Raw genomic sequence first — 25,876 nt, forward strand, 5'->3', positions numbered from 1 at the left:
TCATCGCTGACCTTTTTCACATGATCGGGAGTCAGCGATGCGTCAGCATAACTACAGAGGTCTCCTTGAGACCTCTATGGTTGTTGATGCCAGATTGCTGTGAACACCACCCTGTGGTAGGCGCTCATAGCAATGCAGTAAATCTACTACATAGGAGCGATCTGAGCATCGCTCCTATGTAGCAGAGCCAATCGAGTTGCGCCAGCTTCTAACTTCCCATGGAGGATATTGAAGCATGGCAAAAGTAAAAAAAAAATGTTTTTAAAAATCTGAAAAAAATAAAAACTATATAAAAGTTTAAATCACCCCCCTTTCGCCCCATTCAAAATAAAACAGTAAAAAAAATCAAATATACACATATTTGGTATCGCCGAATTCAGAATAGCCCGATCAATAAAAAAGGATTAACCTGATCGCTAAACAGTGTAGTGAGAAAAAAATTCAAAATACCAGAATTACGTTTTTTGGTTGCCACGACATTGCATTAAAATGCAATAACGGGCGATCAAAAGAATGTATCTGCACCAAAATGGTATCATTAAAAACATCAGCTCAGCGCCCAAAAATAAGCCCTCACCCGACCCCAGATCATGAAAAATGCAGACCCTAAGGGTATCGGAAAATGGCGCAATTTTTTTTTTTTTTTTAAGCAAAGTTTGGAAATTTTTTTCAACACTTAGATAAGAACCTACACATGTTTGGTGTCTATGAACTCATAATGACCTGGAGAATCAAAATGGCAGGTCAGTTTTAGCATTTAGTGAACCTAGCAAAAAAGCCAAACAAAAAACAAATGTGAGATTGCAATTTTTTTTGCAATTTCTCCGCACTTGGAATTTTTTCCCCGTTTTCTAGTACATGACATGCTAAAACCAATGATGTCATTCAAAAGTACAGCTCGTCCCGCAAAAAAATAAGCCCTCACATGGCCATATTGATGGAAAAATAAAAAAGTTATGGCTCTGAGAAGTAGGGGAGCAAAAAACGAAAATATCCCGGGTCATGAAGGGCTTAATTCCAATTTGGCAATATTGGGTTACATACAGCAGGTGAAATACGCATTGAATATATCACCAATTTTCTAAGTAAATATATTTCTAAAGGTGTTGACATTAAATTATCACCAAATGAGAGTAACAACTCATCTATCCCACACAGGCAAAGAAATCAACCCATAGATGTCCATAAATTAAGTTATGTGTAACAATGAGAAAGAAAAAAGGGAGTTTGGTACCGTGTTAGCCAGTTGAAAAAAAAATGCTCTCAGTGAGAAAAACAAGACAATCTTGTAGTTATGATACCTTTTAATGGCTAACAAAAATAAAACAAGTGATGTTGCAAAGCAAGCTTTCGAGACTTCTTAGGTCCCTTCCTCAGGCATGGTGTAACAAAGTTTCTGAAGAAACACAAATATATGCACACAGAAAAAAAGAAATAAAACAAACAATAACAAAAGAGGAAAAAAAACAAACATGGCATAATAAATGGGCATTTAAATAAACAACCAAACTGAGCTCAGAGGATGTATCCTTAATTGGATTAGGTTAGTGATGTGAGGCTGTGTGCAAACGTAGCAGATTTTTTGCATTTTTTTCGCGGTTTTTCGCTATAAAAACACTATAAAACCGCAGAAAAAACGCTAACATTAAGCATCCTATGTAACAGATTGCAATCCGCATTTTTTGTGCACATGCTGCATCTTTTTCCTGAGCGGAATCGCAATCCAGAAAAAAACGCAGCATGTTCATTAACATTGCGGAATCGCGGCGATTCTGCACACATAGGAATGCATTGATCTGTTTACTTCCCGCACGGGGCTGTGCCCACCATGCGGGAAGTAAGCAGATCGAGTGCGGTTGGTACCCAGGGTGGAGGAGAGGAGACTCTCCTCCACGGACTGGGCACTATATAAGTGGTAAAAAAAAAAGAATTAAAATAAAAAATAGCGATATACTCACATTCTGGCGGCCCGACCTTCTCAGAGGCTTCCGAGGTGTGTGTGAAGGACCTGCGATGACGTCGCGGTCACATGACCGCTACGTCAATGGAAGGTCCTGAACACACAGCATTAGGAACGGAAGCCGCTGAGGTGAGTATAACCTTTTTTTTTATTTTTTTTATTATTTTTAACATTCCATCTTTTACTATAGATGCTGCATAGGCTGCATCTATAGTAAAAAGTTGGTCACACTTGTCAAACGCTATGTTTGACAAGTGTGACCAACCTGTCAAACAGTTTTCCAAGCGATGCTACAGATCGCTTGGAAAATGCTAGCAGTCTGCAAGCTCATTATGCTTGCAAAACGCTAGTTTTCTGCGGGTATATGCATGCAAATTCTGCATGCGATATACCCGCGGCAGGAGGCGCAGAATTGCCGCGGAAATTTCCGCGGCAATTCTGCTACGTGTGAACTCAGCCTGAAAGTTTTCTAGTCCCAATATCCAATTTTTTGCATCCAAGAACTCCATTGTCACCTGGCTGTATTGGCTTGATAATTTGATTTTTTTTTTGTTTGGAGTTCAAATTCTGTATGAACAGTTTGAGCTCCAACACAGATGCCTGCCAAATGAAGAAAATTTATTCTATGAAACAAGTCCATAGCAGGACCTTTTCAATGGATGGCAATGGGCTGGTAAAAAAAAGTTTCCCCTTTCCCAGAGGCCTAGAAATAAATTTGGCGCAAATGCTGCCCCCATCGCAGTCTCCTATAATTGTAGGTAATAATTGCCTTTAAAGATGAAGTAGTCGTATCTTAAGGCAAATTCCAACAGGATAAGGAGAAATTGGGCCAAAGGGGAATCTATTTCAGTCATGGATAAAAAGATTCTAACTGCCTCCATACCATCATCATGACGAATAGACGTGTAAAGTGACTCGACATCTAGGGTAACCATTCACATGTCCTTCTTCAAAATAATGTTCCCCACTTTATTGAGGATGTTATTAGTGTCTTTCAAACATGATGGCAAATTTTCAACCATTGGTTTGAGGTATTTACACATCTCCTCACACAAACTACCATTGCCTGATATAATTGGACGGCCTGGTGGATTATCAGTGTTTTTGTATTCCTTGGGTAATAGATAGAGGCATGCCACTCTCGGAGATGCTGGAAGTAGGCCCTCTTTGGTATCTTTAGATATTACTCCCTTTTGAAATGCTTCACCTACAATTATGCAAAGTTGTCCTTGGAAGGAAGAAATAAGGTTACAGGTGACCTCAATTATCTCAAAGGCTCCTTTGCAGCATAACAGTTGATAGGCCAGATAACAATATTCCCAACCTTGTCGGCGGGTTTGATAATTACTCCTTTTAGATTTTTCAATTCACATAATGCCCGTCTTTGAAATGGTGAAAAGTTGTCATTGTAGATGCAGCTTGGGATTCTCCGAAACTCTTCTGTACCAATTTCCCAAACAATTCATTGTTAGGAAATAAGTTAAGAGGTGGAAACTTTTTAACTTTAAGGAAATTGTACTTACCACTAGCAGGACTGACTTCCTATTCTTGAACTTGTTCTAGAATTTTTATCACTTACAATTCTTGTGATGTCCACATTCCCTCTGTTGTAGGTTTCTCATGTAACTTCTTAAGGACCAGCTTTTGGGTGAACAGGTGTAAATCCTTTATAGCTGTAAAAACATCAAAGTAATATATGGAAGAAAAAAATTAGACCAAGACTCAGCACCTCATTTTGTTCCTGAGATATTGGATAAAGTAAGAACTTGCAATTTTGAAGATTCAGTCACCCTGTTGGTAATGCTTCTCTTCCTGTCATGTCACCTGCAGTAGTTGGTCTTACATTTTCCTTCTCTCTAGGTGTATCTCATCTCACCTTGTTGAGATTTAGTCTCATCATCAGTAGAAGTAATTGAACTTGAGATTGAGCGGTTATCAGAATTTGCCTCCAGTTATACACAGTATGGGATTGGTAGTTCTGTAAATCTTGTTGGAACTTTTTTGCTTTGCCATCCTGTAACTCTTTTTCCCATACAATGAACTGTTTTTCAATATCTACTTTGAACGGGTCAAAGTTCACTGAGGGGAGGGCCTCTTTTAGTTATCACCTGATTCATTACAAGTTCTATGGTTTCCAAACTTTTCTTATTTAAACCAATAAGTAGTTCAATTCAAAAATGGATCAAGAGCACATTTAACAGGCTTCCGCCCATCTGTTTCGGAATACAGTGTCCTCAACAGGGAAAGATGGCATAATTTTTTACGTTTGCCTCTGGAAATGAGGCTCTACACTAAGTCATTTTCGAAAGATGCCTTGTTCCACCATATTTTCATCCGCTATTTTAGAAGATATTTAATGGTGTTTTGAATTTCTAACGTAGGTCCACTTCCTGTGGAATTATTCAGACTGACCTCTCCATTGAAACATTCAGACTGACCTCTCCATTAAAAGTTGTATTAATTCGGGACAGCCAGGACTGATCCCTGGACTTAATGACCATGATGGCCACAAGCCACTCTGTAAAAATATAGGAACAATATAGTTATCCAATGGGTCGAAACTATTAAGAGTTCTCCCACATAATTAACCACAAAATCCTACAAACACAAGGAAGTACAAGTCATGTATAAAAATACCAATCTTTATTAAGTAATCATAACACATATAAAAACATTAAAAAGAAGAGTATCAGACATAGGCAAATCACACACAGATCCTGTAAACACAAATATCAATAGTCACTTGAGCAATAATAGCAATCTTTACATTCATATGCAGAAATGAATTACATGTATTCCTCAAAAGTGCAGGGTGGAACAAAAGCAGTCTCGCCAAGCAAAGATGCCTAAATGCACCAAATTATATACTACAATGAGGCAAAGAGGATCCAAACTTGTAAGGATAAATATCCCATAAAAAGATGTCTGCTAAAATTAGATGACATGTAGGCTATAAAGTAGCATAATAGAGAAAAATGGCAGGTAAATCACATAGAACGTTCTATAAGGATAAGATCCAAAAATGGAAATAGAGAGCGTACCTGAACTGAACTACATGTAAACTGAGAAGACCTTGATTAAATTCCCATTTTAGGCAATATGTGAAGATAAGCATAAACCTGTGAGGCAGCCAAAGGAGCACCCCTGATGAACTGCGGTAACCTTACTGGCGTGACCTCAGTTCACAGCAGCTGGTTATCACAAAGACAGCTGTACAAATGAGTAACCGGGTATTCGGCTCTCGGCACTCCGACATTCATCAGTCCGACACTCAAGCTGCCGTGAGACCCGGTGGCTGTGAACTCAGGTAACCTTACTAGAGTTCACAGCCCCTTGGTCTCCCGGCAGCTGTGAGACCCTTAAGAGAGCCTTTAAAGGATACTTTAAGGTTACTAGATTTTCCAGCTGCTGGAACACCTGGAGGCTGTGAACAAAGGTTACTTTGTGTCTATTTTACTGTCCTTGTTAATAAATAAATGAAAAAAAAGTGGCTGGGTCCCCCCTGTTCTTACAATCAGCAGAGGTAAAGCAGACAGCTGGTGGCTGGTGTTATTAGTCTGGGAGGGAGCCAATATCCATAAAGGTTCCCAGCCTATTAATATCAGCCCACAGCTGGGGGTGTAGCCTTTACTGGTTCTGAAAATGGGGGCCTCCAAAAAAATGACATGGGGTCCTATTTACTGTATGTAATAACCAGCGAAGGCCGAACATACAACTGCGGGATGATATTAATAGGCTGGGAAGGGGCCATGGATATTGGCACCCGCCCTCAGCCGCCCCAGAAATGGCTCATCCATTAGATGACATTAGTTATGTGACTGCTCAGCACGAGTAGCAGGAACACGCTGACAGTAGCATGGGAATCTCGCTGCTGCGATGAGCAATGATATCACTCTGGTTATCACAGTTCATACCCGATGAACTGCGGTAACCTTACTGAGGTTACCGCTCAGCTGTGAAATGTTATCAATAGGCTGGGAACATTTATGGATATTGGCCTCTTCTCAGAATAATAACACCAGTTCACAGCTGTCTGCTTTTCTAAAGGTAACTTCACACTAAACAACTTTACAATGAGAACGACAACGATCCGTGACGTTGCCGCGTCCTGGATAGCGATCTCGTTGTGTTTGACACGCAGCAGCGATCTGGATCCTGCTGTGATATCGCTGGTCGGAGCTAGAAGTCCAGAACTTTATTTGGTCGTCAGATCGGCGTGTATCGTCGTGTTTGACAGCAAAAGCAACGATGTCAGCAATGTTAAACATGGAGCTAACGACCTGTGAGAACGATAAGTGAGTCACCGCTACGTCACAGGATCGCTCCTGCATCGTTGTGGAGCTGCTGTTTTTGACATCTCTACAGCGACCTAAACAGCGACGCTGCAGCGATCGGCTCGTTGTCTATATCACTGCAGCGTCGCTGAGTGTGACGGTACCTTTACTAACGTGATTTAACTCTGGATGGGTTTCAATGAAAGGATGGATATTTACATATGACATTGATAAGAATAGTCTACACTGACTTACATTGTTTTTGGACTGTGTGTTGTCTAGACTCACATCATTCTTTTGATTTTATCCAGCCTGTGGGGTAAACTAATTAACTCAATGTTTTACTGACTAACTTAAGGGATTTAAGTCATTTTTCTATCCACATTAGTTTGCAGGGCAGCTGTCCTGCTCTTACCCCCCATTTTGCTTCCTTTTGCAGCTCTTTAGCCCTTACTATGAACATTTTACAGCCATTTTATAGCACCAAAATTTGGGGTGCCATTGACTTGCATTGGGTTTGGCTTTGAGGACAAGTTCAGACCAGAACTTTTAACTGTATATTCATCGAACCCGTCAAACCCAAATATCCACGGGTTCTCTCATCAAAAATATTCAACCTAAATGGCAGCTGTGTCTATGTTAAATTGCTTTTTCTCGTGGACTTTTAAAATTGATTGATTAAACTGTCTGAAAATAAATGCTATATTTGCAAACATATAAGACACTGGATAGTAAACCACCCAACTGTCAAGAGTTCGTAACCACTTCCTACAGAAAAATGTCAAGTATAAGGAAATTGGGAAAGTAGTATAATAACATATAGGTACGACGGGAAAGGAGTAGACTGGCCTGTAGCAGAGCTATGGAATGAGTGGATTTGGCCTACAGAGGATCTGGTAAAGAAGTGGCAGATAGGTGACACTGGAATAGAATGGTTTGATCTTTAAAATATCTAGTAAAGGATTAACCAGACTGATCACCATGGAGGTCCATAATGCACATAGTCAGAAAAGAAAATAGAGTACTTTCAGCCATGTCTGGTTTCAAATTAAGTTATCTAATACTTAATATTATTAGATGGCATTTCATAGTAGAATAAAGGTGAATTAAAATTCACAGCTGAAATACAGATTTAGTGAACAAATGCATTTTCAATCCTAAACCAGGATCTTCCTCAAGCTAGACATATAGCAGTCACAGTCCAAATCACATATTTAAAGACCATTTTGGTGCTCAAAATGTAGGTCAGTGTAGGTTCTAAAAGTCAGTAAGGTCAAATACAGGGCATGGAACTGAGAAGGTTGCCAGACTTGAGCTACATTATTTGCATGAAATTGTCCGTCTACCCCATACCGAGTTTTACCATTAAAATTTGTACGTATTAACAAATTACCCAGAGGGCAAATGAACCATGTTAAGGGATGTATTCAAACATGACTTTTATTATTAAATTTTAAAAAGTGGTAATTAAATTTTAAATTACACCAGGTTGTCCATATTATTTCTAAAATTTCCAATCTCTGGGACCCATATAGTCCATTAGACAATGTAAATAAATTACTAAATATCAGTCTCTAGGATTTATATGCTTCATAGCACAATCTAATTATTTTGCTATACTATCTTCCCTATGCGGCAGTTCATAGGCTAGTTTATCAAGTAGATTGTTCACTATGATAAACATAAATTCCCTGGTGCTCACAAAAATGTTCATATAGCCAATCCAACAAGTTTCACTATTACTAGCTTCCTCAGGGGGCCCGGACTATAATGTGGTGAAAAAATTGAGTTACTACCCTTTTAAGGATTTTGCTTAACCACCATATGTCCATTCATTGCCAATGAGTGCCAAACTTTTATATATCCATTTGGGCCCATCATTTCTTTAGTCAACCTTAGCTAGTAATATAAATGCAATATACATGCAGTCTATCACATTCATGGATAATAGAGTATATTTACCTTATCGACAGATTACATGTCTGATGACCAAAAACAGGGGCCAATTCAGATCTCCCACATCACACATTGACAGCATCATCACTACGTGTTCCAATATAATGTGTTACTGCATTACCAATGACAAGTCACGGACATTCTGGTCTGTGCAGGCCCAAACACGTCTTCGGTTTACCTCCTTGATCATTGGTTGATTGAATTGACCCATTGTAGCTCACTACATGGGAACTCTTTATTGGTCAATATGCAGTTACACCGTCACCATTCTCAGTATGTCCGGGCATCTGTGCTCTACTGACATCTATAATGCACAAGCGTTTGAACTTAGTTCAATTTTAACCAACTCCAATGCGCATGTCGGGAAAATCATATGTGAATTCATAAAGAAGGACAATTTGTGAACATGATAGTAATTGCAATCCCAAGTTATCATATCATGGGAAGATACAGTGCCTTGGGAAAGTATTCGGCTCCTTGGAACTTTTCAACCTTTTCCCACATATCATGCTTCCACCATAAAGATACCAAATGTAAATTTTTTGTGAACAATCAACAACAATTGGAACACAACTGTGAAGTTGAGAAAAATTTATTGGTTATTTAAAATTTTTGTGGAAATTCAAAAACTGAAAAGTGGGGCGTGCAATATTATTCGGCCCCTTTAACTTAATTCTTTGTTGCTCCACCTTTTGCTGCGATTACAGCTGCAAGTCGCTTGGGGTATGTCTCTATCAGTTTTGTACATTGAGAGACTGAAATTCTTGCCCATTCTTCCTTGGCAAACAGCTCGAGCTCAGTGAGGTTTGATGGAGATCATTTGTGAACAGCAGTTTTCAGCTCTTTCCACAGATTCTTGAATGGATTGAGGTCTGGACTTTGACTTGGCCATTCTAACACCTGGATATGTTTATTTGTGAACCATTCCATTGTAGATTTTGCTCTATGTTTGGGATCATTGTCTTGCTGGAAGACAAATCTCTGTCCCAGTCTCAGGTCTTTTGCAGGCTCCAACAGGTTTTATTCAAGAATGGTCCTGTATTTGGCTCCATCCATCTTCCCATCAATTTTAACCATCTTCCCTGTCCCTGCTGAAGAAAAGCAGGCCCAAACAATGATGCTGCCTCCACCATGTTTGACAGTGGGGATGGTGTGTTCAGGGTGATGAGCTGTGTTGTCTTAACGCCAAATTTATTGTTTGATGTTGGTTTCATCTGACCAGAACACCTTCTTCCACATGTTTGGTGTCTCCCAGGTGGCTTGTTGCAAACTTTAAACAACACTTTTTATGGATATCTTTGAGAAATGGCTTTCTTCTTGCCACTCTTCCATAAAGGCCAGATTTGTGCAGTGAACGACTGATTGTTGTCCTATGGACAGACTGTCCCACCTCAGCTGTAGATCTCTGCAGTTTATCCAGAGTGATCATGGGCCTCTTGGCTGCATCTCTGATCAGTCTTTTCCTTGTTTGAGATGAAAGGATACTCCTTCCATTTCAATATGATCACTTGCACAGTGCTCCTTGGGATGATTATAGTTTTGGAAATCATTTTGTATCCAAATCCGGATTTAAACTTCTCCACAACAGTATCACGGACCTGCCTGTTGTGTTCCTTGGTCTTCATGATGCTCTCTGTGCTTCAAACAGAACCCTGGGACTATCACAGAGCAGGTGCATTTATACGGAGACTTGATTACACACAGGTGGATTATATTTATCATCATTAGGCATTTAGGACAACATTGGATCATTCAGAGATCCACAATGAACTTCTGGAGTGAGTTTCCTGCACTGAAAGTAAAGGGGCGGAATAATATTGCACGTCCCACTTTCAGTTTTTGAATTCCCACAAAAATTTAAAATAACCAATACATTTCGTTCAACTTCACAATTGTGTTCCACTTGTTGTTAACTCTTCACCAAAAATTTACATTTGGCATCTTTATGTTTGAAGCATGATATGTGGGAAAAGGCTGAAAAGTTCCTGGGAGTCGAATACTTTTGCAAGGCACTGTATATATATATATATATATATATATATATATATATATATATATATATATATATATATATATATATATATATATATAAGGGCCCATGGTGGTTACCAAGTCCTAAAAAATTCCATAAATGATTACTGTATTTTTCAGACTATAAGATCCAACAGACCATAAGACGCACCTAGGTTTTAGAGGAGGAAATGGGAAAAGAAAATGAAGCAAAAAATGTGGTTAATTATGTACTAATATCCCCTATCCTGGTAAATATGGTCCCCTCATCCCTATCCTGGAATGCATGGCCCCCTCATCCCTATCCTGGTATGCATGGCCCCCTCATTCTTATTCTGGCATGCATGGCCCTCTCATCCCTATCCTGGTATGCTTGACCCTCTCATCTCTATACTAGTATGCATGGCCTCACTTGCTATAAGCACCGACTAACCCTGTAATAAGGCAGCACCCCATAGTCAGACCCTGTAATGAGGCGGCACCCCTATAGTCAGACCCTGTAATAAGGCAGCCCCCATAGTCAGACCCTGTAATAAGGCAGCACCCCTATAGGCAGACCCTGTAATAAGGCAGCACTCCCATAGTCAGACCCTGTAATGAGGCAGCACCCCTATAGTCAGACCCTGTAATAAGGCAGCCCCCCATAGGCAGACCCTGCAATAAGGCAGCCCCCCCATAGGCAGACCCTGTAATAAGGCAGCCCCCATAGTCAGACCCTGTAATAAGGCAGCCCCCATAGTCAGATCCTGTAATAAGGGAGCACCCCTATAGGCAGACCCTGTAATAAGGCAGCACCCCCATAGTCAGACCCTGTAATGAGGCAGCATTCCTATAGTCAGACACTGTAATAAGGTAGCCCCCCCACAGGCAGACCCTGTAATAAGGCAGCATCACCCATTAAAAAATAAATAAATACTCACCTCTCTTCTTCCTGGTTCCTGCGCTGCTCCCATTGATCTCCTGATAGCGGGCGCCGGGCAGTGACGTCATAGCGCCCGCTGTCAGTGTTGGCGACGTCAGACGCCGACACTGACAGGGGGATGATGGGAGAAGGAGCGCAGCGCTCCTTCTGCCATCATTGCGATCAGCTGTATCAGCTAAATGCCGCTACAGCTGATCTTCCGATGACGGCGGGGGGCCCACTGCTGGCACCGGGCCCCCCCGCCTGCTCAGGGGCCCATAGTGGCAGAGCAGGGAGATTGATTCTCCCTGCTCTGCCGCAGAAAGTAACTGTTACAGTAGCATACCTCTGGGTGGGCCCCCTCAGAGCACCCTCTGCCCCCCCCCCCCCCCCCGGTAGCTACGCTACTGATGTCAATCGTTTCACATTTACTTACTGTTAAGAGACATTTTTTTGATGACCAACATTATTTTTCACCTTCTAGTGAGACTGATACTGTTCATGAACAAACTCATGATGCATCTTTTACAGTTGCTGAACAAGTTGCTTTATTAACCTTGTCTTCATTACAGGACATTGAGCAATCTTCTGATAAACCAGCAGATGAAGATATTCGTGTTACTTGCTCTAATCCATCATATTATCCTGTACAATCAAAGGTTCCCTCCTTGGATCTTTTTCAATCTTTGGTTGAGAGAGATCTTAGGAGGTTACATGCTGATACACGTGATAGCCCCATATATAGAAATTTTGATAAATCTCAGTCTGATTCTGTCAAAGACCTACAACACAATCCACATTTGACTATATGTCAATCTGACAAAGGAGGATGTGTTGTTGTGCTTGACATGGATTTGTATTGCACAATGGTTACATGGTAACCCTATTACCAATAGGGTGGAGTCATCCCTATATAGGAAAGATACTGCTGATAATACTATCCTTCTAGCCTCTAGTTCACACCCTAGACAGGCGACGAATGCTATCCACAAAGGGGAATTTATCAGAGCCAGAAGGATTTGTTCTAATGAGGATTTTTTTGTCAGGGAAAGAATTGTTATCAAAAATAGATTGAAAGACAAAGGATATAATAGATCCAGGGTCAAACGAGCATTTGAGAAAGTGCACAATACTCCACGTGATAATTTTTGGTATGGCATAGGGAAAACACCAAAGTCAGTTTCTTCCTTTAATATTATTTTTTCCACTGCCTTTAGCAATTAGTTTCATATCATCAAGGGCGTTATTCAGAAATATCTACCAGTGGTAAATCAAGATGATCGCCTTCGTACGATTTTAGATGGTGGTTGTCAGGTGGTAGCTAAAAGAGGTAGATCACTTGGCGATATGCTATCACCTAGTTTGATACGTAACACGGAATCTCCTTCATCTTGGCTTTCAGTCATGGGCTTTTATAAATGTGCTTTAAGCAGATGCAATGTATGCCAGTATGCGGATAATAAGAAACGCACTTTCAGTTCTTCTGAGGGCATGTCATATCCCATTAAAACATGATTTTTCACGTGATTTACTGCATATATTGCAAATCCTGCAATCTACAATATGTAGGTTATACTACACGTAAACTCAAAAAAAGAATAGCTGAACATATTGGTAATATTAGCAGTGGCAATTCTGGTTACTCTGGGGCAGCCAAACATTTCAGCACATTGCATAGAGGGGATTTGTCTTGTTTGTCTTTTTTTGGGATTGAAAAAGTTGATCATTCCATACGGGGGAGTAATTGGCAGAAACAATTAGCTATAAGAGAAGCTCACTGGATATTGACCTTGGATACCAAATATCCTCGAGGTATGAATTGTAAAAATTATTTATTTTTCATCTATTAGTAATTATGTTTCAAAAAGGTTTCTGAGGTTTCATTTTTTATCATGTTTTAAAGTTTTTTCTAATAAATAGTAAATTTTATTCTCTTGTTGGACGTGCCGGTGGATTTCCCTTTTCTTTTTTCCTCATAAAGTACTGTGCACAGTCTAAATCTAAGCTATAAAGTGATTTTAGAAAAAGAGCCGTGTTATGGGTAAATTTAAATACCGGCTGAATACCAATGGGTATAGATAAGGTGATGCCAGTTCTATAAAAAATGTGATGGTGGACATGAAATCAGCTTTATGTGTTTGAGTTGCCATTAGTAATATTCATTACAAGACGGCAGGTTTGGATTTGACTATTATTTCACACTAACTGCATTTTCCTGTTTTACTTCTTAGCAGAGAGGAGGATGGAGGCCCGTGCTTTATATGAGTTCAATGCATCCGGGGAGGATGAGCTAAGTTTTAAAAAAGGAGATATACTGAAGGTATGTGAATGATGTTTTGCATTGATTACTTGGTTATCATAAGATTCACTGAATATTTTGACGACATATAAAAACACAATATCAATTGACAAGTCATAAACCACTAAGAATAATGATCCTAACACGTGTCTTGGTCATTTGAAGAAGGGGTGCACACCCAATAAGCAGATGTTTTCAACAATAAATATGGCATTTTGGTCAAGGAGTGATGGATCCAGGAGTCTTCTGGTAATAGTAGTTTCACAAAATTCTGCTATTTTTCATACGTGACCATACCCTCAGAAATGCATTTGAACACCAAGGCAGCAAATTCTGGTGGCCCTAGCTGTTATAACTTGCTTTCAATCAGACATTATTACAGCTGTTGTGACTGGGACAACAGAGGAAGGTGTGAACCTCAACTTTTCAGCACCTGATCTTACTGTCTACAGGACAATGCCCTATGTGATGATCGGCTTTTGTCCGTTAGTTTCCGTATTTCTTTATACACTTTAGAAAAAGTAAAGCAGTGCCCATGGTGAAGGCATCTGCCATAACTCCAAAGTTTTACTTCATTTTAGTTTTCCAGAGATTGATGAGGTCTTTCAAGTAAATTAAAGGTCCTGACAGAGAGTGTCATAATATGTCACTGAGAGAGTCAACATGACAAGTATTGTTAAGGTAATAAAGCTGCAACGATTCAATGGGCACTGTGTAAGGTATTATTATAAGGGCAATGCAGCAGGTATTTCATATCTCCTATTCAGCAGAGTAATTTTCTGTAATTATCATTATGTAAATTAAAAGGAAAGGGAACCCCCATCTAGATAACATAGGAGTACGCAACTTATAATAGGTGATGGTGGACACAGCTCACTTCTCCAGCCTCTCTGCATAATGACCTCTGCACAGATCACAGAGCACGCCATCAACATTCTCAAACCGAAGTTAATGAATATCTTCAGACTATAGTTGAGTATGATCCATGTGGTAGCGTAAAGTACTGTATAGCTCTAAACGCTATTAGTAGCTCAGGTAAGATAGCAGCCCCCATAATGGAAAAAAAGAAAAAAAATAATGAAAAAAATAATTAATAAATTAAACAAAAATCTCCATTTTCATAGTTTTTTTCTGCTGTGAAGAATGAGATTAGTATTCAGTGAAAAAAAAACTGCTGGGATCTTCACAACCCTGGACTGGCCACCTCCGAGCATGGACTTTATCATTGTATACATTTAGGATTATATATATCAATAGAAATGGAACCCGCACCCAACTGTGTAGGTGTGTACAAAAAGCAAGGACTCCGATTTCTATGAAAAATTCTCTGGCAACATTCAATTGGTGTTGTACCAAACTATAATGTCCAGCTTTCAACTGATTTATACACTTTCAAGAGGAATAACAGAGGAACTGCAGAGTTTGAAGAAAAGATGTTCCAGAATTATTTTACCGGGAATGCAAGTGTTTACTAAACCAGAAATGACGTAAAGCTGCTAGAATGCAAAATGAAAAGCGGCAAACACAATTTTATTACTGTGTCTGTCCACATCCAGTCTTCATTGTAAGTGAGTGAGTAGAAGGTTACCTACATTACATGGCATTGAATCTTTTTTGCACAAGTGAAACATGCAGTGCAGGGTCAGTCATGCTGTCAGCAAAGCTGGAGTCTGGGGAGGCTGTGGTCTACAGACAAGAGTGTGGCTTCCGTTCGGTCTATGAGCAACACAGCAGCTGTAAGATGACTAAGCCTGGGCCACTCATGGCGGAGACACCCTGCATAGTGCTCAGGATGTTAGAGGCAGATTGTCTTGTAACCACTGCAGATGTACTAGGGTTTTCTGAGAACTCATTCACTGTGCAAACTTACTAATCATCATATTATTATGTTTACCTAACAACCATTATATATATACATACTGAAGCTCTTGCACAAAATGATCTTGGCACGCTCTAAAAGTAGAAACATTCCACCTTAGGCCTCAGTCAGAGGCCACTCACCTACAAATCAGATTGTCACAATTCTGCTGATCACTGTGTCCAAGGGACGCAGTGAGTGACAGCTCAGCCATCCTATAGACTGCAGGGGCGTGCTGCGCTGTCTGCATTGTGAGTGTCAACTCGGCCATCGTATAGTATGCAGAAGCATGCTGGGCTGTCAGTTTTGTGTATGGGATTTCTATGCAGCCCAATTAGGCTAGGCCTGCTGAAAGTTCTCCACTTGTCTCCCTTTCAGGGTGATGGCCTAGCTATTTAGCTGGCTGGCTATGCTTGGACTATTGCCAGTCGTAGTTCTGACACGGTGGTGTGTGTGTGCTTTGTGTTCAGTATTCTCCGACTCTGATCTTTGTTGCCAGACTTCGGAGGATACGGCTTCTTTAACCATTCACCCGGATTGCCACTTCGCCTTGATGTTCTCTGACTCTCGGTGCCAGACCTCATACTTTCTCTTGACTATTCTTTTGTTTTATCTTTTTGTCTCTGACACCCTCTCTTGGTTTTGTCCTCAGACTCCTTGACCTCCCTGCCTCATGGCTTGTCAATGTGAAGTGACTTGGAGTCACACAGATCTCCTGCTTTGCACAGAGGAGGGGCAAATACCCCTAAACATATGTGTTTGGTTTGGCTTCTTATCCTAATTCATGTGGCAAAGCTTGTTAAATGGTCGATATTGACTTTTTATGATTGCTATATCCAATAAGTGGCACTAGAGTTCAAGTCCTCACCCTTTCTGAAGAGGCTATTTGCATATTTGCATATTTAAAATTCCCAGAGGAGGATTGTATGGCCTATAAGTCACATTGGCACTCTCCACTAGAAGAAATACTCCCCTTAGACCCTCAAACTATAATAAAGATTTTTTTTTTTTTAAATGTAGCCTTTTAAATATATAGGTACAGATAGAGCTGTTCTAAAATTATAAAAATCATTGAGCAGGAAAGTGTAATTCAACCTCCAACTATACAAATTCAAAGGCTTTTGTTATGCTAAAAGTGAACTTTCTGCATCTTGATATCTTTCTTCTGTGTTAGTCTAATCTCTTGCCAAAAACTGCCATACATGTAGAGCGCATCTCAGATACGGGACAATAAAGCGGGCTTAGGAGTTGAGCCCACACTATACCCAGTGGATGCTGGCTGTGTCACACAACTATCATCTGCCTCTAGTAGCCGCATTCAGAGCTCAGCTGCAATCACTATGGTTATTCCTTTAAATGCTGCTGTCAATCCCTGACAAACTGAACATGAAGAAGAAGTCTGAGATGAGCTGCAGCCCTGGCTTCCTCTCCATGTTCAGTTTGTCAAAAGGTGGAAACAGTGGCACCAGCGCTGACTAGGCACCAGCGTCATGTGTCAAAGCACCGCATCACAACCCACGGGAGATCGAGTGTCAACACTGTGGGAATGGCCAGCATGGGAAGGGAGTATAGGCTTTATTATTTTATCAGGGTTGGACATTTAGCAATGGACAACCCCTTTAATTAGCATGTTAGGGTTATGGCATGTTCACCATCATCATTAGGAAAGTCCAGGTCATGCAAATTTCCCAGCTTTTTAAAAACCTATCCTCCTCTAACCTTATACCAAAAAGCAGCAGCCATTGGTTCTTCTAAGCAGTTGCCTTGCACTCTGAAAATGAAAATATTGGTGGCTCACAAAGCAGAAGGTTATAATAAGATAGCAAAGCCCTTTCCTCAGTTCGAAATATAATTAAGAGATGGCAGTTAAAAGGAACAGTGGAAGTCAATATAAGGTCTGGAAGACCAAGCAAAATTTCAGTGAGGACTGCTCATAGAATTGCTAGAGAGGCAGATCAGAACCCCTGCTTTACTCAAAAAGACCTTCAGGAAGATTTAGCAAACTCTGGAATGGTGGTACATTGTTCTACCATTCAAAGGCACCTGCACAAATATGGCCTTCATGCAAGAGTCATCAGAAGAAAACCTCTTTTGCATCCTCACCATAAAATTCAGCATCAAAAATATGCAAAAGAACATCTAAACAAGCCTGATGCATTTAGGAAATAATTTCTATGGACCAATGAGGTTAAAATGGAACTCTTTGGCCACAATGATCAAAGATATGTGTGGAGAAAAAAGGGCACAGAATTTCAGGAAAAGAATATATCACCAACCATTAAGCATGGGGGTGTCAATCATGCATTGGGGTTGTATTGTAACCAATGGCACAGGGAACATTTCACGGGTAGAGGGAAGAATAAATTCAATGAGATTTCAACAAATTCTTAATGCAAACATAACACCATTTGTAAAACAAAACTGATGTTGAAAAGAGGATGGCTTCTACAAATGGATAATGATCTTAAACACACTTCAAAATCACAATAGACGGCCTCAAACGCTGTAAGCTGAAGGTTTTACAATGGCCCTCACAGTCCCCTGATCTGAACATCATTGAAAGTCTGTGGCTACATCTCAAAATAGCAGTGAAAGCAAGACGACCCAGGAATCTCACAGAACTGGAAGAATTTTCCAAGGAAGAATGGATGAAAATCCCTCTAACAAGAATTGAAGGTCTCTGTCTCTGCATCATGCTGCTCACATATTAGGTGGTAAAAACCTGGTGAGAGGTTCCCTTTAAACGTCTACCTTTGCAATGTGTCTGTCAGACTGCTCATGACAATCACTACAGTCTTGGACCTAATAGAATCGTCCAAGGTTGTCTGGTTTTCAAGCCTTTTTATGCATTCTGCTATAATACAAAAAAATCCAGCAATTCTACATTACATACTGTATGTAAAGCCAAAATAATTACAAAAACTTCAAGATCAACAAAGCGTCAGTTATTCACTTAGTCCCAAAAAAAAGTTATATCTGATGAAATTCAGGGAAGCAAAATGTAAACTTTCCCTCAATCCTCAAAATTGTCTCAGTCCTTAAAATAAGGTTTAAATAACTTGATCTGGAAAATAAAAGAAAAATTACTTGTAAATTAACTCAACCAAAAATACAAAAATCTCTCAACAGCGTAGAAAAAAAAAATCCTTGTTAAGATATTCTACTTTCACGTTTAGTAATAAGATTATGAAAGTCTTCCATTGTAATTGCATATCTGCTCAGTCATCTATTCCTGGACTTGCTATGAATTCTACATTATCAGCTTTTACAAAGAAAAATCACAAGTCAAATTGTCAGAATCACCAGACTTCCAGGCAGTAAAATTGAAGAAATTTTGTAACTAATTTTAACTTTCCACTTTTACTGTTATTTCCTCTTAATATTTTGGCAAAAGACAAAATCGGCATTTTTATTGGAAATGTAATATATTTCTGTATAGTGTTTATTGTGTTTTTATAACAGAACTTGGAAATGTTTCTAAAATCCATATCTTTTATAACTGACTGAATTCGCTATTCCCATTGTGAGATTTTACAGCTATACACACGGCCATGGCGGCATGTTTCGGATATAGCTACCAGCTATAATGTCATGTTATACACCGAAAATCGTGTCCTCACAGGAACAGTTATAGAACAAGACAAAAAAAGAGCATTTGCTCTGGGTCCTTAACTTCCCAGTTACTCCCTGGATCCAGTTTTATTATGATTTTGATCCGAGATTTTTAGAAATATCGAAATACTAACATGGGTAACATGGGGATGACACTGCTTGTCTGCTACCAGGAAATGCATCCTCTTCTCTTAGTACAGAGCAAATACAGTTTTTACCTACACAGTTGAGGCACTGGATACAACCTCGCGGCATGCTTTTTTTTACCATTTTTATTTCATTTTTGTAAAAAGAAATCTAGGTGTAGAGTTTATTCAGATAGGTTCCAGGAAAACAATATCCTGAGATAGTCTTCCGATATTTGAATATTTTCTAGAAATGAACGGATCTTTCGAAGTTCGAATTCCCAGGGTTCAGCAAATTTTTCCCCAAAAAAATGTATAGCAGTGAAATTTTTTTTACAAATTTTAATGCAGGAAAAGGAGATTAGACTTACTTTTCTATACATGAGATGATGTCCTCTAATTATCTCCTGCTATATAAATAAAACAAGGAAAAATATCAGCACAGTCTTAATGTTGTGGCTGCAATACTTCCACAAACAACCAGCCCAACAGCCTTGTGATTAGTGACGAGCGAGCGTGCTCGTTACTCGGGTTTCTCCGGGCATGCTCTGGTGGTCTCCGAGTATTTTGGCGTGCTTGGAGATTTAGTTTATGTCGACGCAGCTGCATGATTTACGGCTGCTGGACAGCTTGAATACATGTGGGGGTTGCTTAACAAACAGGCAATCCCCACATGTATTCAATACTCGGGGACCACCCGAGCATGCTTGGAGAAACCCGAGTAACGAGCATACTCGCTTTTCACTACTTGTGATGTCAAAAAAGTAGAATGGAAGCAGCATTCCAATGGAAGTCTGTGGAAAAGTATGAGAAAGGCTTTGAGGCATTTAAAAAGAGAGAAGGATGTATTCTGATCATAAATAATGATGAGCGAGCGTGCTCAAATAAGGTGTTAGCTGAGCATGCTCAAGTACTAATTTAGTGTCTTGGGAGTGTTTGACAGTCGCAACCTATCCACAGGTTGACTGTTTGTTAGGCAATCCCTGCATGTGTCGCGGCTGTCGAAAAGTCGAAAAGCCATGAGACATGCAGCCGCAGGGACTTGAACATAGCATTAGGGCACACCAAAAATACTCAATTACTGTAGTACTCTGGCATGCTCAGGTAACACCTTATCTAAGCACGCTCGCTCATCACTAGTCATAAACTATGCATCAATAAACCCGTTGTAAAACTCATTCTGAAGAGTTATGTATCACATAATAAGTGGAGAGGCATGACAGGGTTAAAAGCTGCTTCTTTGTAAAGTATGGTAGCTCACAGACATTGTTTTCCTGCTCTACAACCCTGGCAATGATCAAAGTAATGATTCACATCTATTATGTTATTATCAGCCTAATATAGAACTAATTACTTAATGAGAAAAGTCATTATCTAATATAAATCCTTTACCTAATGAAATACAAATAGCATTTATGACATCAGAGGAGTCTGTCATTGTTTGAATGATCTGTGAACCTTGTCAGTGCAGCGAGTTATCAGCTATAGTATTCAGAATTAACACACAGCGTGAAGCGCACTTTCCTTTACTAGATGACTATTATCTCTGTCTGGAGTGGCAAATCGTACTCTCTTTATCCTTGATGTATTGTGATCTACTATATTTATGGATTCCTTTATTTGTACTCATTTGGTGTAGAGTTAAAGAACACATTCCCAGTTATTACATGCATCCTTTATTTTATGGAGAATTCTTCATATACTGATTTATGAAGTAGGAGAAACATTTTTAGTATTTAGCAAACGTCGTCAATCTCTGTTCATCCTCTGTGTAGGGAGGTCAAACATCGAATGCCTCTGCACCAGAAATCCACAATGGATTGACTCTTAGTGGATTAGTAGTAAAGCCGCTGTGATATCTCTCTATTACAAGCATTTATTTTCCAACAGTGTGTCCATCCCTGCCAAAAATTAGGATGGAGCACAGAAGGGAACCTGATCTGCACGCTAAACAAAAGTGTGAACGAATCCAAAGAGTCTCTAGATTTCTAATTAGGAACAAGATAGTTACAGTGTTTTTAATGTTACACAATCAGCACAAGTCTACCAGACTCCTCTCCGACAGAGCTCCTGCTGCTGCTCCTCCATGCTGCAAGGCTTGCATATGTTTCCCATTTAACAAGTGCATCAATAATAAGACTCCTCAGGATATTAGATTTTTCATGGCCCTAACTCCAAATCCTAAAAGCTAATTTATACGCATAGTAATGCAATTCCTCCAAGCCATTCTAACCAAACCGGTGATGTGGGAGTTAGTTAGATATCGCTCTCAGACCACAAATATATGGTACCCAAGCTACTAGCATCTGCAGATATTGCAACAAAGCAGAATACACATCTATGAAGGTATGTTCACGCTGAGTTTTTTCCAGGGTTTTTGAAGCAGATTTTGTTCCAAAATCTACATCAAAAGTGCTAAAAAAACATGCTTCGTGCTAATGTGAGTAGTGATGAGCAAACCCGAACTGTAAAGTTCAGGGTTCGTACTGGACTCCTAGCGTCCATACATTGACTTCAAAGACAGACTTTTTCCCAGAAGTCCATCACACTGTTCGGGTTCACCAACAGAATCACGCTTGTTGAAAGGCTGCTGCACAGCCAATCAACAAGCTTTTAAAGGGAACCTGTCACCCCGTTTTTTCCATATGAGATAAAAATACTGTTAAATAGGGCCTGAGCTGAGCATTACAATAGTGTATTTTGTGGACCCCGATTCCCCACCTATGCTGCCGAAATACATTACCAAAGTAGTCGTTTTCGCCTGTCAATCAGGCTGGTCTGGTCAGATGGGCGTGGTGTCTTCCCCCAGAGTTCGCATCTCTGCTTCAGGAAAATGGCCGCCGCGATCTCCATCTGCGCACGCGCGGCATCCCGCGGCCATTTTCCTGAAGCCCCGGGCAGCAGAGCGCTCGATCTGCGCACGCGCGGCCACAGGAAGATGGCCGCCCCCACCGATCACCAGGGGAATAGCGCAGATCGCGCTATTTTCCCTCCCCTGTGCAGTGGATTCTGGACTTGGGCATGCGCACACCACTACGCCACCAATGGAAAACTAAGCAAGATCTGGGGGAAGACACCACGCCCATCTGACCAGACCAGCCTGATTGACAGGCGAAAATGACTACTTTGGTAACGTATTTCGGCAGCATAGGTGGGGAATCGGTGTCCACAAAATACACTATTGTAATGCACAGCTCAGGCCCTATTTAACAGTATTTTTATCTCATACGGAAAAAACGGGGTGACAGGTTCCCTTTAAGCTATGGGCACTTCTGGAGCTATCAAAGCCAAGTACTGGCATGGCTGTGATTGTCAGGCACATCATGTAACCCTGCCTGTATAAAGGCCAGGTCATGAGTTGCGCCACCATTTTGTTCCTCATGCGCTGTCAGTGTGGCTATCTGTGCCATATCAGCCTCGTGTTGTGTGTCATATAAGCTTTTATGCTCTGTGCCTGAAAATACTGTTTCTGTGCACCATAACAGCATTGTGTACACTGTCCTAACAGCCTGTTGCCCTGTGCCATAAAAGCCTCATGGTGAGTGGCAAAAAATCCTATTGCTCTATGCCATATAAACCTTGTACTCTGAGACAAAAAATCCTCATGCCTTTTGCCATATATGCCTTGTACTCTGCGACATAAAAATATATTGCTCTGTTGCATAAAAAGCTTGTACGCTGAGGAAAAAAATCCTATTGTTCTGTGCCATATAAAGCTTGTACGCTGAGGAAAAAAAATCCTATTGTTCTGTGCCATATAAAGCTTGTAGGCTGAGGAAAAAATCCTATTGTTCTGTGCCATATAAAGCTTGTAGGCTGAGGAAAAAATCCTATTGTTCTGTGCCATATAAAGCTTGTAGGCTGAGGAAAAAATCCTATTGTTCTGTGCCATATAAAGCTTGTACTCTGAGGAAAAAAATCCTATTGCTCTGTGTCATATAAAGCTTGTACTCTGAGGAAAAAAATCCTATTGCTCTGTGCCATATAAAGCTTGTACTCTGAGGAAAAAAATCCTATTGCTCTGTGCCATATAAAGCTTGTACTCTGAGAAAAAAAATCCTATTGCTCTGTTGCATAAAAGGCTTGTTCTCTGTGGCAAAAAGATCCAATTCCTCTGTGCGATATACTGTAGACCTTGTATTCTGAGGCAAAAAAAATCCTATTGCTTTGTGCCATATAAACTTTGTACTCTGAGGCAAAAAATCATATTGTTCTGTTGCATAAAAACCTTGTTCTCTGTGGCAAAAAGATCCTATTGCTCTGTTGCATAAAAATCTTGTTGTCTGTGGTAAAAAAAAATCCTATTGCTCTGTGCCATATAAACCTTAGGCTACTTTCACACTTCCGTCTTCTGGGCTCCGTCACAATCCGTCGTTATGGGCAAAAAACGTATCCTGCAAATGTGCTTGCAGGATGCGGTTTTTGCCCATAGACTTGAATTAGCGACGGACGGGCACATGTCGCATCCATCATGCTTGGGCGGACGCGACGCACAAAAAAAGTTCAATGTAACGTTTTTTTGTGCGACGTGTTCGCCATTTCCGACCGCGCATCCTCCCCCTCCTCTCCACTCATCACAATGGGCAGCGGATGCGTTGTAAAACTGCATCCACTGCCCACGTTGTGCTAAATTTAGCACAACGTCCGTCGGTACGTCGGGACGACGGTTTGCGATGGCCCCGTACCGACAGAAGTGTGAAAGTAGCCTTATACACTAAGGCGAAAAATCCTACTGCTCTGTTGTATAAAAATCTTGTTCTCTGTGGCAAAAATCCTATTGCCCTGTGCCATATAAACCCTGTTCTCTGTGTCAAAAAAACATATTCCTCTGTTGCATAAAAAGCTTGTACTCTTTGGGAAAAAAAACTTGTACTCTGTGGCATAAAACCTGTTGCTCTGTGGCATAGTAGCTTTGAGTAGAGTGCCCAATTCCAGCCTCTTGCCTACCGATCCAAGGTATTTTTTATGGGGGAAAAACATGAGGAGAGCAGCAATGTAGTCGTAGTGCTGCTGGCAGTGATGGTGTAGTTACTGCAGGGAGAGGACGTGGTCGATCTGCACCTATTACGTGTCCAACTGCAACACTTTCCTCAAGTGCACGCATGCAACAGGATATTCAGTGATATTTAGCAGGCCCCAGTACCACAGAACAAATGGTGAAGCTAGAACAAGTGGAGGCCGTGTTAGATTGGATGGCTGAGAGTGCCTCCAGTTCCTTCCCCTTTTTGTTACAACTAGTCCCCTGCAGAAAGTGTTCAGTCGATACTTGTTGATCTTAGTCATCGTTCTTCCACCTCAACCCCTCGCAAATCATTCAAGCAGTCTTAGCCCCAAGTTATGCAGCTGTCATTTTTACTGTTTGATGAGTCCGCTGACTGGAGTTCCGTGGCCGATCCACATGTGAAATGTGTTCAGATCTTCTGTGAGGGTGTTGTTTCCCATGCTCTGAGGCTGAAATTTGTTAAAATCTTCTGTGGCGATATTGTTCCCCTTGCTTTGAGGCTGAAATGTGTTCATATCTTCTGTGAGGGTATTGTTCCCCATGCTCTGAGGATCAAATTTGTTAAAATCTTCTGTGAGAGTATTGTTCCCCATGCACTGAGGCTGATTTTTTTAAGTCTTCTGTTGGGGTATTGTTAACCATGATCTGAGGCTCATATTTGTTAAAATCTTCTGTGGGGGTATTGTTCCCTATGCTCTGAGGCTGAAATTTGTAAAAATCTTCTGTGGGGGTATTGTACCCCATGCTCTGAGGCTGAAATTTGTACAAATATTCTGTGGGGGTATTGTTCCCAATGTTCTGAGGCTGAAATTTGTTAAAATCTTCTGTGGGGGGTTGTTCCCTATGCTCTGAGGCTGAAATTTGTAAATATCTTCTGTGGGGGTATTGTACCCCATGCTCTGAGGCTGAAATTTGTACAAATCTTCTGTGGAGGTATTTTTCCCCATGCTCTGAGGCTGAAATTTGTTAAAAATCTTCTGTGGGGGGTTTGTTCACCATGCTCTGAGGCTGAAATTTTTAATAATCTTCTGTGGGGGTATTGCTCTCCATGCCCAGTGGGTGAAATTTGAATCAGCTTCTGTGGGGGTACTGTGTCCCATGGTTTAGGGGTGAAGTTTGTAAGCTGCTTCTCTGGCAGTATTGTGCTCCATGGTCTGTGGGTGAAATTTTTAACTGGACCGGTGGTAGCAAACCTCAGTCTTTGTAAGGGCACTGCTAAAATTTTTATATTATTCATTCACTTCCTATTTTACCATGATTGCTATGGTGACATAACCACTTTAAGTCATTTTGCTATCCCCATTTGTTTGCAGAGCAATTGTCCTGCTCTTATCCCCATTTTGCTTCCTTTTGCTGCCCCCTAGCCGTTAATATGACCATTAAATAGCAATTTTACAGCTCTCAAGTTTGGGTCCCCATTGAGTTATATGGAGTTCATGGTCCGGGGTCAAGTTCGCGCCGCAAACCGGACTTTGAAAAAAAAAGTCCATCTGAACCAGCTAAACACAGACATCCATGGGCTCGCTTATCTCTAATCGTGAGCAGTCTCTGTGACCTAAATGTGCTACCACGGCTGCAGCGTCTTCTGATTTGTCTCCCATTGAGCACATCTGGAACGTCATTGGTTGGCAATTGCAAAGGGAGCTGCCAGCAGCAGATCTTGATGATTTGCCCAAGTGCATTCAGAGAGGCAGAACACTCCTCAGTCAACCAATAATAACCTCTGTGATAGCAGCCAACATGTGTAAGTGCAGGGATTTCTGCGTGTGGTGCTCATACTTGATATTTATTGAGTTTATATGTTTTGAAAATGTTGTTTCCATTTTTTCATCACTTGCACATTATTAACATTGTATCTATCCTGTGATTTCCACAATTT

General features: G+C 40.6%; 1 protein-coding gene across 6 annotated transcripts in view; it reads left to right on the plus strand.

Moving 5' to 3' along the window:
• The window catches only part of GRAP2 (GRB2 related adaptor protein 2), a 378,673-nt gene that overhangs the window by 196,731 nt on the left and 156,066 nt on the right, over nt 1-25,876 (plus strand). For 4 of the 6 annotated variants that reach the window (XM_077278043.1, XM_077278040.1, XM_077278045.1 and 1 more), the window contains exon 2: nt 13,333-13,421. In XM_077278043.1, coding sequence (XP_077134158.1) covers nt 13,344-13,421 — 78 coding nt within the window. In that variant the 5' untranslated portion in view covers nt 13,333-13,343. The remainder of the gene's footprint in view (nt 1-13,332; nt 13,422-25,876) is intronic. The other 2 variants (XM_077278041.1, XM_077278044.1) reach the window with 1 other exon arrangement.

Source organism: Ranitomeya variabilis, chromosome 8 (genome assembly GCF_051348905.1).
Source record: "Ranitomeya variabilis isolate aRanVar5 chromosome 8, aRanVar5.hap1, whole genome shotgun sequence".
NCBI lineage: Eukaryota > Metazoa > Chordata > Amphibia > Anura > Dendrobatidae > Ranitomeya > Ranitomeya variabilis.